This window comes from Panthera leo, chromosome B3 (genome assembly GCF_018350215.1).
Source record: "Panthera leo isolate Ple1 chromosome B3, P.leo_Ple1_pat1.1, whole genome shotgun sequence".
NCBI lineage: Eukaryota > Metazoa > Chordata > Mammalia > Carnivora > Felidae > Panthera > Panthera leo.
Genome location: NC_056684.1, coordinates 144,375,022 through 144,388,782, shown reverse-complemented (window position 1 = coordinate 144,388,782; position 13,761 = coordinate 144,375,022). Strand labels below are relative to the sequence as shown.

Sequence of the window (13,761 nt, the reverse complement as noted above, 5' to 3'; positions counted from 1 at the left end):
TATCAATAAGAGCCAAAGTATGGAAAGAGCCTAAATGTCCACCAATGGATGAATGGATAAAGAAGATGTGGTATATATATACAATGGAGTATTACTCGACAATCAAAAAGAATGAAATCTTGCCATTTGCAAGTGGGTGGATGGAACCAGAGGGTATTATGCTAAGTGAAATTAGTCAGTCAAAGAAAGACAAAAATCATATGACTTCACTCATATGAGGACTTCAAGAGACAAAACAGATGAACATAAGGGAAGGGAAACAAAAATAATAAAAAAACAGGGAGGGGGACAAAACAGAAGAGACTCATAAAGATAGAGAACAAACTGAGGGTTATGGGAGGGGTTGTGAGAGGGGGGATGGGCTAAATGGGTCAGGGGCACTAAGGAATCTAATCTTGAAATCACTGTTGTACTATATGCTAACTAATTTGGATGTAAATTAAAAAAAAATTAAAAATTAAAAAAAAAAAAAAGAATAATCCTCAGAGCACTTAACCTACTCTAAAACATCAAAACGTACAATTCAAAGCTGCCATAATAAAATTACCGTAGTATGGGTACAAGACTAAATAAATAGATCAGACATTAACCAAAAGACATATACGGGAATTTGGTAAGTGATAAAGCAGGTATCTTCAACCGGGGGAAAGAACAGATGATCCCAGGACAAGTGATAAACCACATGGGGGAAGAAAAATTAAAGCCCTACACTTCATACCAATCCCCCAAAATATATACCAAATGAATTAAACATTCAAATGGGATCCACAGGACTATTTGAAGAAGATACAGAGCCACTTTTTAAATCTTGGGGCAAAGTAACTAAACCTTTCTTACCAAGTCATGAAACTCAGATTAGACATGAAACCCAGACAGATCAGACTGATGTATGAAACACATAACGGGTTTAAATCATTAAGATTTAAACGGGAAAAGAAAAATGGATAAAGGACACAAATAGGAAACTTATTTTAAAAAGAAAATATGAATGACAAAAATACATGAAAATATCAATCTGTTACCAAAAAGAAGCTTGCAAAAAAACACATTTTTTTTTGTCCATCAGATAAAAATGATCTATGTAGTATTAGTAAGGGTGCAGAAAAATGGATACTTTCATTCACTTTGATAGGATAATAAAATGCTGTAAAATTTTCTCAAAAGCAATTCACCAGTACCTATTACAATATCAAATATTCATCCTTTTTGACCTGGATATCCACTTGTAGGAATTTATCCCACAGAAACACTTAAGCAGAGTAGAGAGTTAAGAAACTTTCACTGCAGATGCTTACAGTAGCAAAAAATCAGAAACCACTCAAGGCCCACTGACAGGGATAAACCACAGCAACAGCACACACGTGTAAGACAGAATGTGTCAGATCTATGAGCACTAAGATCCAGACACAGTCAGATATGTTGCTAAGAAAGTTACCATTATAAAAAAAAAAAAAAAGTTACCATTATATCCATGAGTCTCTTTTTGTTAAAATAAACAAAAAGTTAGTATCTATATAAAATACTGTGAGAACCTACACCAAACAAGTGACCCTCTTTGAGAAGAGAAATTTCAAGGAACTTGTACTTCCTACATAATGAATTTCCAGACTATAGAAATATAAATATTACATTTTCTAGGATTCTGGGTGATACCTACAGTAAGGGGGTGGGGATTGAGTAAAATAGTTTATTTTATTTTATATATTTTTAAATTTTTTTTAACATTTATTTACTTCTGAGACACAGAGAGATAGAGCATGAGAGGGGGAGGGGCAGAGAGAGAGAGACACAGAATCCAAAGCGGGCTCCGGGCTCTGAGCTGTCAGCACAGAGCCCGACGCGGGGCTTGAACTCACAAACCGTGAGATCATGACCTGAGCCGAAGTCGGTCGCTCAACCGACTGAGCCACCCAGGCGCCCCTAAAATAGTTTAATTCAAAGTTAAAAAAAAAAAAAAAAAAAAAAGAAGAAGAAAAACTTTAAGTCACTCTGCTAGTCAGATTCAAGCTTTTCTGGCAAGAGAACCTACCAGATGTAAATACAGTAGGCCAAACTACAGCTAAGGAAAAAGTGAGAGGGTCTGTCTGGCCCATTCCTCTTCCAACCCACCATCTGCCCATGTGAGGAAACTGGCCAAGCAACCACCTAGAATTGTGGGGACTAAACTCAAGAAGTCTTGAGTTTCAGAAAGCTCTGCTCAGGGACAGCAAGGCAAGACCCTCCTCCACTCATGCTGTTCATGGACTCGAAAAGCAGCCCAGGGATATTCATAACAAGGAGTACTGACCATGGATTTGTCACCAAGTTGAGATGGAACGTGAACAGGCAAACTTTTGGTTCAAGTCTGTACTTAATATTCCAGTTAGTGTGGACCTAGGCTTCCAGTCTTCTTCAGCTCCCAGCACACATGGAAAACGGGAATATCCGGAGGGCACACTGCAGCAGAGGCTGCTTCCAGACGAATGACTGGCCCCTGGCCCTGCTCCAGCAGCCCCGGGCATGGTGAGCTGAGGGCATCAATGCCATGACACGTCGGTAATGCTGTCATGGCATATCTATCAGGAGGCTCTGGTACAGGGAAAGCATTTCTTTAAAAAGCTTCCTTCAAAAGTATCATTACAGGGGCACCTGGGTGGCTCAGTCAGTTAAGCGTCCAACTTCAGCTCAGGTCATTATCTCATGGTTCATGAGTTCCAGCCCCACATCGGGCTCTCTGCTGACAGCTCAGGGCCTGAAGCCCGCTTCTTCGGATTCTGTGTCTCCCTCTCTCTCTGCCCCTCCCCCGCTCACATTCTGTCTCTCTCTCTCAAAAATAAACAAACATTAAAAATAAATAAATAAATAATGAAGTATCATTACAATCATTCAACATATATTTACTAAGCACCTACTATGTGCCAAACGCTGTTAAGTACGGCTATCTGCCCTACAGACCAGAGAGGGAAGATGGGTAAATAAGCAGTTCCCATAAATGTAAACTGTGCTATCTGAGGGGAAGTATCAGGAATTTTAACCTGAGTCCCATACCTGGGAAAAGGGAGTCCATCAACGACTCCTTCCCAGAAGAAGTGGTTGCTACACAAAAGTGTGAAGTGCATTTCAGGCAGAGGAAATAGCAGGCATAGAGACCTAAATGCAAGAAGTCGAAGAAGCAAAACAGGTTCTGTATTGCACATGTGGAGCATGTGGAGGGAGTCAATTCAGGAGTTTTAACAGGTGTATTTTTGATAAATACAGAATGCAGTTGAGCAGAAAGCCAATCATCACAAAAGTTAGGAAAGCATATGCCTTCCTGTACAACAGCCAATCAAACCTAGGCTATGAGAAAAGTTTCTTCGGTGAAATGAAGAAACTTCTTGGGCAAAAAAATCTATAAAAACAGACAACACTCATGATTTCCAAGTACTGTGAGCTTATACATTAAGTTCCAAACAATTTTTATTCTGGTGGCAGAAAGAATATTAATCTGGTGGCAGTTCTTAGAACAAAACACTACCTACTTTGGCAAAAGCCAATTCGAACACTCAATGTAATACTACATTTAAAGACATGAGAAAGCAAAGGAACTCCCAGAAAATTAGTATGTAAGTTTCTTGTTCTTAAAAACAATATTTAATTAGCTCAGAAATTAGCTCAAGTAATATATACATTCTCTTCCTCTCTTGCATGGAACTGAACAAAGCAAGTATCATAACAGAAATTAAACTTAATATTTACCTCTCTTCCTGTAAGGATGTGTCTTGCCAATTTCACTTTTGCAAAATTCCCCTTGCCGATTGTTTTCAACAGTCTGTAGTTTCCGATGTGAGGTTGTTCATCTGCACAGGAAGCTATAGAGTTTCTACACCGAGCTCCAGAGCGCCCAGTGCGAGAGGTAACTTCTTGCCGCCCATCTCCATGTGACGTGTGCTACAATATAACATACATAAAAATAAGGAAATGAGAGAACACATGGTACCTGCCAAGTTTTAAGAGCCCCTAGTTGAAGAAACAAAACACCACTGCTTTAATTTTAATCCTAACGTATCTAGCACTTTAAAGGAATTTGCCCACGATATAAATTTATGAGGAAAACAAGCAAATGCCGAGAAGAAAAATACCATCAAGGGTTGAAGTGGGTGTTCAGAAGGAAAGGAGATATTTTTTGTATGTGGTTGTAACATAAAATAGGAGTAACAAGGCTGCCTTATAATCATAAAGAATGTAACTTTTCCATAGCTATTAAATGCACCAGCACGTATGATCCTTCACCAGATGAGGATACTTTTGTGATTTATTCACTGCCACATCACGACTTAGTGAGAAATCCAAAGAGAATATAATTTAGGAACTGGAACACGGCAGTATATAAAACAAAGTCCTGTCCCGCCGAGTGAGGTATGTATCAAGTGGTTTTACTATTTACACAACAAAAATACAGTCACTAAAACTGTACTAGCCACAATTTGGTTTAAAAAAGCTTGTGTAATGTAAATGTATTTTCTAATTTACATGTTTTGTAAATTCAGCTTTTCATACATTAAGTTTTCTAGCATGAGACACAGTTAAATGGAGAAAACATTAACTTACATCCAAGTCAACTGTCTTCTATTACACATAAAATAGGAATATTAAAAGAATCTTAAGATTCATAGGCATCCAAAGTTTGTACCTTTGCTTATGTTACTCTTACTCCCCAATCTACTTATAATTAAAGAGTAATTTCTTAGCATCAACCAGACGTAACCTTCAGGAGGACAAGGATTTTTGTCTGTTTTGTTCATTATCAGATATTCCTAGAACTTGGGAGCAGTGACTGACACGGAGTAGCTGTGCAATACATTGTTGCTGAATGAATGCTAAATGAATTCAAGGCCTTGTGTGATCTAATCCATTCCTCCTTTCTGGCTATATCATCCACTCTTCTCCAGGATGGTCCTAGTCCCTCAATTTGAATGCCCTTTCTTCTCTTCAAACCTAAGATTCCTACTCATCCCCTTATGTTTGGATCATTTGTCACCATCTTTATGAAGCCTCCTGTGACTTTTCTTGCATCTAATCAGTTTCTTTTTCTTCTCCTTTGGGTTCCAGGGGTACTTTGTATCTATCTATATTATGCTACTTTGTTGTGGACAATACTATTAGCCACCATATTAGCTCTTTTGCTTCTGAGTTTGTGGAGGATCCCACTGATTTCACAGAGGAACTCAGACCCTCTTCCCTCATTTGAGTTGGCCCAGCCATGTCCCTAAGTTTAGCCAATGACACACAAATGAAAATGACATGTCATTCCCATGCAAAAGCATTATTTGTCAGTGCTTGACTTCAGCCATCTTTTGCTCTCCTGAATCCTAAGCATTGCCCAAAGACAGAAGCCCTCAGGGCCAAATTATCCTGGACAGGGAGATCAATCTTCATAGAGCCAACAAGCCCTCAGGCAAACTGTTTAAACAAGGGTTTTTACTGTGTTAAACCACTAAGATTTTGATTGTGTACGTTACTACAGCATAACGCAACCTAAACTAATACACTTATGCAAATAAACAATCATAATACAAAGCCAAAAGAAACCTGCATTTCCCTGTTAGATTATAAACTCATACAACAGATTTAAATATCTGTTAAATTTGTAATATCTGTTAAATTGTAATTTGTTAAATTACAATAGGGTTAAACTTAGTATATTTAAAGTATACTAAACTTCAGTATATTTAAATTGTAGTATCTGTAAATTTGAAATATCTGTTAAACTGTAATTTGTTAAACTACAATAGGGTTAAACTAAGTATATTTAGTTTGGTGTTTCCTTACATAAAGTCCTTAAATTAAAAAATCTAGGGGGGGTGCCCGGCTAGCTCAGTGGGAAGAGCACACTACTCTTGATCTCAAGGTTGTGAGTTTGAGCCCCAAATTGTGTAGAGATTACTTAAAAATAAAATCTTTAAAAAATAAATCTGGGGTGCATGGGTGGCTCAGTCGGTTAAGCCTCCGACTTCGGCTCATATCATGACCTCACAGTTTGTGAGTTTGAGCCCTCCATCGGGCTCTATGCTGACAGCTCAGAGCCTGGAGCCTGCTTCAGATTCTGTCTCCTTCTCTCTCTGCCCCTCCCATGCACGTGCTCTGTCTCTCTCTCTCTCTCTCTCTCTCAAAAATAAATAAACGTTAAAAAAATTAAAATAAATAAATAAATAAATAAATCTAACTCGGCCATCAAAAAGAATGAAATCCTGAGGCGCCTGGGTGGCTCAGTCGGTTGAGCCTCCAACTTCCGCTCAGGTCATGAACTCACGAGCTCCACATCGGGCTCATGTGATTTCACTCATGTGGGATTTAGGAAACAAGACAGATGAATATATAGGAAGGGGGGGAAAAAGGGAGAAAAGCAAGCCATAAGAGACTTTTAACAATAGAGCAAACAAACTGAGGGTTGATGGAGGAAGGTGGGTAGTGGATGGGCTAAATGGGTGATGGGTATTAAGGAGGGCACTTGTGATGAGCACTGGGTGTTATATGTAAATGATGAATCACTAAATTCTACTCCTGAAACCAGCATTATACTATATGTTAACTAGCTAGAATTTAAATAAAAATTTTGGGGGGAAATCTAATGTATTTAACTTAAAAAAATTTCTCTCAAAACAGACACAAATTATTTATCAGGGATATACTGGCATATAGTTTTCTAGTAGTGTCTTTTTCTAGTTAAACCCGATTTCTTAAGTAGGCGTCTCAAATTTCAGGTTTGTGCTTTACCAGAAAGATAGAAAAGCAAACCTGGAACCATATTTAACTATGTTAAAAAAATTAAAGATTATTTTTGGGGGGTGTATGTGTGTCTAAGGTATATTCTAATTTGTGTCTTGGTCATATAATAAATTATATGGTTCTTACATATGGACACATTTTCAAGAGCTAGTATGTATAACATAAAATGGAATGCATTCCCCATTTATTTTTCTTACTGCTTCTTATGTTAGTGTTGATACGGCCCTGTAACAGTTACTAGAGCTTCTACTTGGCTTTCTTTCATTTTATTCATCCCATGCTTCTATCAATGGCCCTAAAGAAAAACTGTTTCTAGGGAGCCTGGGTGGCTCAGTCAGTTAAGCATCCGACTCTTGGTTTCAGCTCAGGTCATGAGCTCAGTTAATGAGTTCAGGCCCTGCGTCAGGCTTTGTGCTGACACCATGGAGCCTGCTTGGGATTCTCTCTCTCTCCTCTCTCTGTCCCTCTCCTACTCTCTCTCTCGAAATAAATAAACTAAAAAAAAAAAAAAAAAAAAAAAAAATTAAGAAAAAAAGAAAAAAGTTTCTAATCTTATACCACTCAATGTGCTATACTAAACAATTAACCAAATAATTCTGAATTCTTTACTATTAGCCAATTATTTCATGCATAAGGGTTTTTTTTTTTCCTCCCTATGGAGCCAGTAAACAACCCAAGGGTAAAAAAGGAAAAATGTTATAGAATTCTTCAGTATTCACATTACATTTTGTGGCAGCACTAAGCATGTTAACAGGTACTCTAAGCTGTTAAATTCAAGTCTTAAAGATTAAAGGAGCCCTGAACCTTCTCTCTCCCATGGAGTTGAGCTGATACCACTTCATCCACCAGAAAATTAGAATATGTACACTGCTACTGAAAATAACCAGAAGCAAACCAAAGACAGGAGATTATTAACAAATTTATAAAGCATCCATTTGCAAACTAAAACCTTTACTGCAGAAAATTTAAATTTCCAGGTAATATATTAGAGAATGGGGCAAACATTATAGTTATATACTCAATATCCATTTCTCCCTTCTTCATTACCAAGAGAAGCTGGCTGGGTATTTGATGAGGCAACAAGACCAACTAAATAACTGTTTTCTCAAACGTGTCTGTAGCTAGGGGCACCTGGGTGGCTCATTCGGTTGAGCATCTCGGTTCTGGCCGGTGCTCATTAATGAAAACATACCGGTGGGGGGCAGGACAGGGGCAGTTCTGGGAAAACTTTTTGTTTCTCACAAAGGGGCACAGATACACTAGTACAGTCCCTTCTTTCTCTTTCCTTCAATGCAACCATAACTGCAGATGTATAAGTTATCTTGCAGCCAAAAGGTCTCAAACACGAAAGAAAATTTTTTGTTTTTATTTTAAGTAGGCTTCACACGCAGCACAGAGCCCAACGTGAGGCTTGAACTCACCATCCTGAGATCAAGAGTTGGAAGCTTAACCGCCTGAGCCACCCAGGCACCCCAAGAAAATAGTATTTTTAAAAACCACCAGCTCTGGGGTGCTTAGGTGGCTCAGTCAGTTGAGCATCCAACTTTGGCTCAGGTCATGATCTAGAGGTTGGGAAGTTTGAGCGTTCCATCAGCTTGCTGCTGTCAGAGTATAGCCCGCTTGGGATCCTCTGTCCCCCTATCTGCCCCTCCCTGCTCTCTCAATCTCTCCCAAAAATAAATAAAATCTGGGGCGCCTGGGTGGCTCAGACTCTTGATTTCAGCTTAGGTCATGATCTTACGGTCTTTAGGATTACAAGCCCCGTGCTGGGCTTTGCACAGACAGTGCAGAGCCTGCTTGGGATTCTCCCCCCGCCCCCGTCCCCCCCCCCCCCGCCCCCGTCCCTCCCCCCCCCCAAATAAATAAACATTAAAAAAAAGTATTAAAATATATATATATATTTTTTAAATAAATAAAAACCAGCAACTTCAATATTATACTGCTGAACCAAAGCTAGAAACTATGTTTCTTTTGTGAGAAAAGCAAACCCCTATTTGGTTAAGCCATTATGTTAGAGTTTATTACTTTCAGTCAAAGCACTACTGTTACAGAGCTGTATCAACACTAATGTAAGAAGCAATAAGAAAAATGAATGGAGGAGTGACTGGGTGGCTCAGTCAGTTAAGTCTCTGATTATTTCGACTTGGGTCAGGATCCCAGTTTCTTGGGATTGAGCCATATGTCAGCTCAGCACTGAGCACGGAGCCTGCTTGGGATTCTCTCGGAAAAGGAAAGGGAAAAGGAAAGCAAAAAGGAAAAGCAAAAGCAAAAGCAAAAGCAAAAGCAAAAGGAAAAGGGAATAGGAAAAGGGAACAGGAACAGGAACAGGAACAGGAACAGGAATAGGAATAGGAATAGGAATAGGAATAGGAAAAGGAAAAGGAAAAGGAAAAGGAAAAGGAAAAGGAAAAGGAAAAGGAAGAAAAAGGAAAAAAAAAAGAAAGAAAAAGAAAAATGAATGGAGAATGCATTCCATTTTGTTATGTTCTTTAAAAATGTATCCATATTTAAGAGCCATAGAATATAAATCATATAACCAGAAGATACAAATGAGAATATACCTTAGACACACATCAAAAAGGTTTTTTTTAATTATTTTTTTTTAACATTTATTCATTTTTAAGAGACAGAGACAGAACATGAGTGGGGGAGAGGCGGGGAGAGGCGGGGAGAGGGGAGAGGGAGGAGAAAGACAGAATCTGAAGCAGGCTTCAGGCTCTGAGCTGTCAGCACAGAACCTGACACGGGGCTCGAACTCACAGACCGTGAGATCATGACCTGAGTGGAAGTCAGATGCTTATCCAACTGAGCCACCCAGGCACCCCCACCAAAAAGTTTTTTAATTTTAATTTTTTTAGCATGATAAATATGGCTTTGGGCTTACCATTGTATCTATCTGGTAAAGCACTAATCTTAAATTTGAGAAGCCTACTTAAGAAATCAGGTGTAAGCAGAAAAGAACACCATTAGAAAAGAAAACTACAGGCCAATATCCCTGATGAATATGGATGTAAAAATTCTCAATTCTCAATACTAGCAAACTGAATTCAGCAGCACGTTAAAAGGATCATTTACCAGGGCACCTGGGTGGCTCAACTGGTTAAGTGTCCAACTCCTAATTTTGGCTCAGGTCATGATATCACTGTAGTGGGATCAAGCATTGAGCATGGAGCCTGCTTAAGATTCTCTCCCCCCCAATCTCTTTGCCCCTCACCTGCTCATGTTTTCTGTCTCTCTTTCAAAAAAAAACCAAATTTAATTTAAAAAATACACACACACACACACACACACACACACACACACACACACACGTAGGATCATTTACCATGATCAAGTGGGATCTATCTCTGGGATGTAAGGATAGTTCACCACATCAACCAATGTAACATATCACATTAACGGAATTAAAGAAAATAATCATGTAATCATCTTGATACACACAGAAAAAGCATCCAACTTCTGACAAAAGTCAACATCCATTCATGATGAAAACTGTTAAACTGGGCACTGAAAGAACATATCTTGACATAAAAAGTCCATATATGAGCAGCTCGCAGCTAACATCATACTCAATGGTGAAAGGATAAAAGCCTTTCCATTACGTTCAAGAAAAAGACATGGTTGCCCATTCTTACCACTTCTATTGAACATAACACTGGAAGTCCTAGTGGGAGCAATCAAGCAAGAAAAAAAAATAAAGGTATCAGAACTGGAAAAGAAGTAAAATTGTCCCTGTTTGCAAAAGACATGATTTTATAGAGGTGCCTGGCTAGCTCAGTCAGTAGAATGTGTGACTCTTTTATTTTTATTAATTTTTCTTTTTTTTGAGAGCAACAGAGAGAGAGTACACACACACACATGATTGAAGTGTGAGGCACAGAGGGAGAGAGATAATCCCAAGCAGGTTCCACACTCAGCACAGAGCTAGACACCGGGCTCAATCCTATATCCCTGGGATCATGACGTGAGCCAAAATCAAGAGTCAGAAGCTCAACCCACTGAGACACTCAGGTGCCCCAGAGCATGTGATTCTTGGTATCGGGAGTAAGTTTAAGTTCAAACCCCATGCTGGGAGGAGATATTACTTAAAAAATAAAATCATTTAAAAAAAACAAACATGATTTTATATATAGAAAACCCTAAAGACTCAACTGAAAAACTGTTAGATCTAACCAATGAATTCAATGAAGTTGCAAGATAAAAAAAATTAAATTAAAAGATCAGTAGTGCTGGGCACCTGGGTGGCTCAGTTGGTTAAGCATCCAACTCTTGGTTTTGGCTCATGTCATGATCTCATGTTTTCATGAGTTTGAGACCTACATAAGGCTCTGTGCTGACAGTGCAGAGCCTGCTTGGGATTCTCTCTCTCCCTCCCTCCCTCTCTCTCTCTCTCTCTCTCTCTCTCCCTCCCTCCCCCATTCATGCTGGCTCTGTCTCTCTCAAAATAAATAAATAAGCTTTAAAAACACATTTTAAAAAATCAGTAGTGTTTCTATACACTAATGAGATTTCTGAAAAAGAAATTGATCCTATTTACAATAGCATCAAAAAGAATGAAATACTTAGGAATAAATTAAGGTGAAAGCTCTCTATGCTGAAAATTATGAAGACACTGATGAAAGAAATTGAAGACAATACAAATAAATGGAAAGGTATCCTGTGTTCACGGGTTGGAATTAATATTGTTAAAATGTCAAAACTACTAATAGCCATCTACAGATTCAATGCAATCTCTATCAAGATTCCAATAGCCTTTTTTACAGAAGTAGGAAAAACGCTCCTAAAAAATTTATATGGAACCACAAAGACCTCAGTCAAAGAAATATTGAGAAAGAGCAAATCAGGAGGTATCACACCTCCTGATTTCAAGCTATATTATAAAGCTATACTATGATAATGAACAGTATGATAATGGCATAAAAACAAATAGACCAGAATATAATTGAGAGCCCAGAAATAAGCCCAAACATATAAGGTCAACTAATATTTGACAAGGGAGCCAAGAATACTGAATGGAGAAAAGACCATCTCTTCAATAAAAGATATTAGTATAACTGGGTACTCATATGTAAAAGAATGAAACTGGATCCATATGTTATACCACTCACAAAAACTAATTTGAAATGGATTAAAAAACTTAAATGTAAAGGGGCGCTTGGGTGGCTCAGTCAGTTAAGTGTCTTTGTTGATTTCGGCTCGGGTCATGATCTCACAGTCTTGGGATTGAGCCCTGTATTGGGCTCAGTGCTGGGCGTGGAGCCTGCTTGAGATTCTCTCTCCCTCTCCTCTCTCTCTGCCCCTCCCGTTTGCACACACACAGGCATACACGTGGGCTCTCTCTCTCAAATAAAAATTAAAGTCATTAAAAAGCACTTAAATGTAAGACCTGAAACCATGAAACCCCTAGAAGAAAACATAGGAACAGAGCTCCTTGATATGGGTCTCAGTAATGATTTTTTGGATGACACCTAAGGCACAAGCAACAAAATAAAAAATGAACAAGTGAGACTACATCAAACTAAAAAGCTTCTGCACAGCAAAACAAAACATAAATAAAGTGAAAAATAACCTATGGGATGGTAAAATATTTGCAAACTATATATTTGATAAGGAGTTCATATCCAAAACATATGAAGAACTCATATAACTCAATAGCAAAAAACAAATAACCTAATTAAAAATGGGCAAAAGACTTGAATAGAGATTTCTCCAAAGAAGATATACAAAAAGCCAACAGGTACATGAAAAGATGCTGAACATGACTACTCATTAGGGAAATGCAAATAAGAACCACAATGAGATATCAGTTCACTCCTGTCATAGTGGCCATAGCCATAAGCAAAAAGACAAATAATAGTATGGATGTAGAGAAAAGGAAACCCTTGTGTACTGTTGGTGGGACTGTAAATTGGTATAGCCACTGTGGAAAACAGCATGGACAACCCTCAAAAAATTAAAACCAGAACTACCATATGATGCTGCAATTCCACTTCTGAGTATATATCTGAAGATAACAAAAACACTATCTGCACCCCATGTTCACAGCAGCATTTGTGTACAGTAGCCAAGACATGGAAACAACCTAAGTGTCCATCAGTGGACGAATGGATAAAGAATTGTGGTATGTATAAAGTATCATTCAGCCATAAAAAAAAAAAAAAAAACACACACACACACAAGGAAATCCTACCATTTCTAACAACATGGACAGATCTTGAAGGCATTATACTAAGTGAAATAAATCAGAGAAAGACAAATCCTGTACGATCTCACTTACATGTGGAATCCAAAAGCAAAACAAAAACAAGAAAACAAACCCAAACTCATAGAAAAAGAGATGAGAATTATGGTTACCAGAAGAAATGAGTAGGGAAGGGGGATCTGGGGGAAGATGGTCAAAAGCGACAACCTTGCAGTTATAAGGTAAATAAGTACTAGGGATGTAACGTAAATCATGGTTACTACTGCTAACACTGCTATATAATATATAGGAAAGTCGTAAAAAACAAAAAAAAAGTGTAAATCCTAAGAATTCTTACCACAATGAGAAATTTTTTTCCTTTATTAATTTCTTCTTTCTTTTCTTATTGTTATCTATACGAGAAGATGGATGTTAGCTGAACATATTGTGGTACTCATTTCTCAATGGACATAAACCAATACCTTAAACTTATACAGTGATGTATGTCAATTACTTCTCAATACAGCTGGGGTGGGGCGGGGGGGACGGGATCAGGTTTAAAAGTTTAAAAAAAAAAAAAAAAACTTTACATCATGTTTCGACTCTTCCTAAATAAACCTTGGTCCCTTTTGTAAAACACAAGACATGCCCACGCATCCTTTCTAATCCTTAAAATAACAAACCACCTCCTTAACACAATGGCAGGTTTTTCAAATGTAAAAAAATCTACAAAGCTAAATTGTGACAATAAAGGGCTGTCCCCCACGTATTTTGTACTTTTAGAGATATTCATAAAATCAAATTTCACTTTTGAAAGCAGCAGGGCGATTATT

General features: G+C 38.1%; 1 protein-coding gene across 14 annotated transcripts in view; it reads right to left on the bottom strand.

Moving 5' to 3' along the window:
* Positions 1 to 13,761, bottom strand: part of MARK3 (microtubule affinity regulating kinase 3) — a 113,684-nt gene that overhangs the window by 86,248 nt on the left and 13,675 nt on the right. For 6 of the 14 annotated variants that reach the window (XM_042944390.1, XM_042944388.1, XM_042944389.1 and 3 more), the window contains exon 2: positions 3,718 to 3,909. In XM_042944390.1, coding sequence (XP_042800324.1) covers positions 3,718 to 3,909 — 192 coding nt within the window. Of the gene's footprint in view, positions 1 to 2,287; positions 2,569 to 3,717; positions 3,910 to 13,761 lie in introns of those variants that run through there. The other 8 variants (XM_042944395.1, XM_042944399.1, XM_042944401.1 and 5 more) reach the window with 4 other exon arrangements.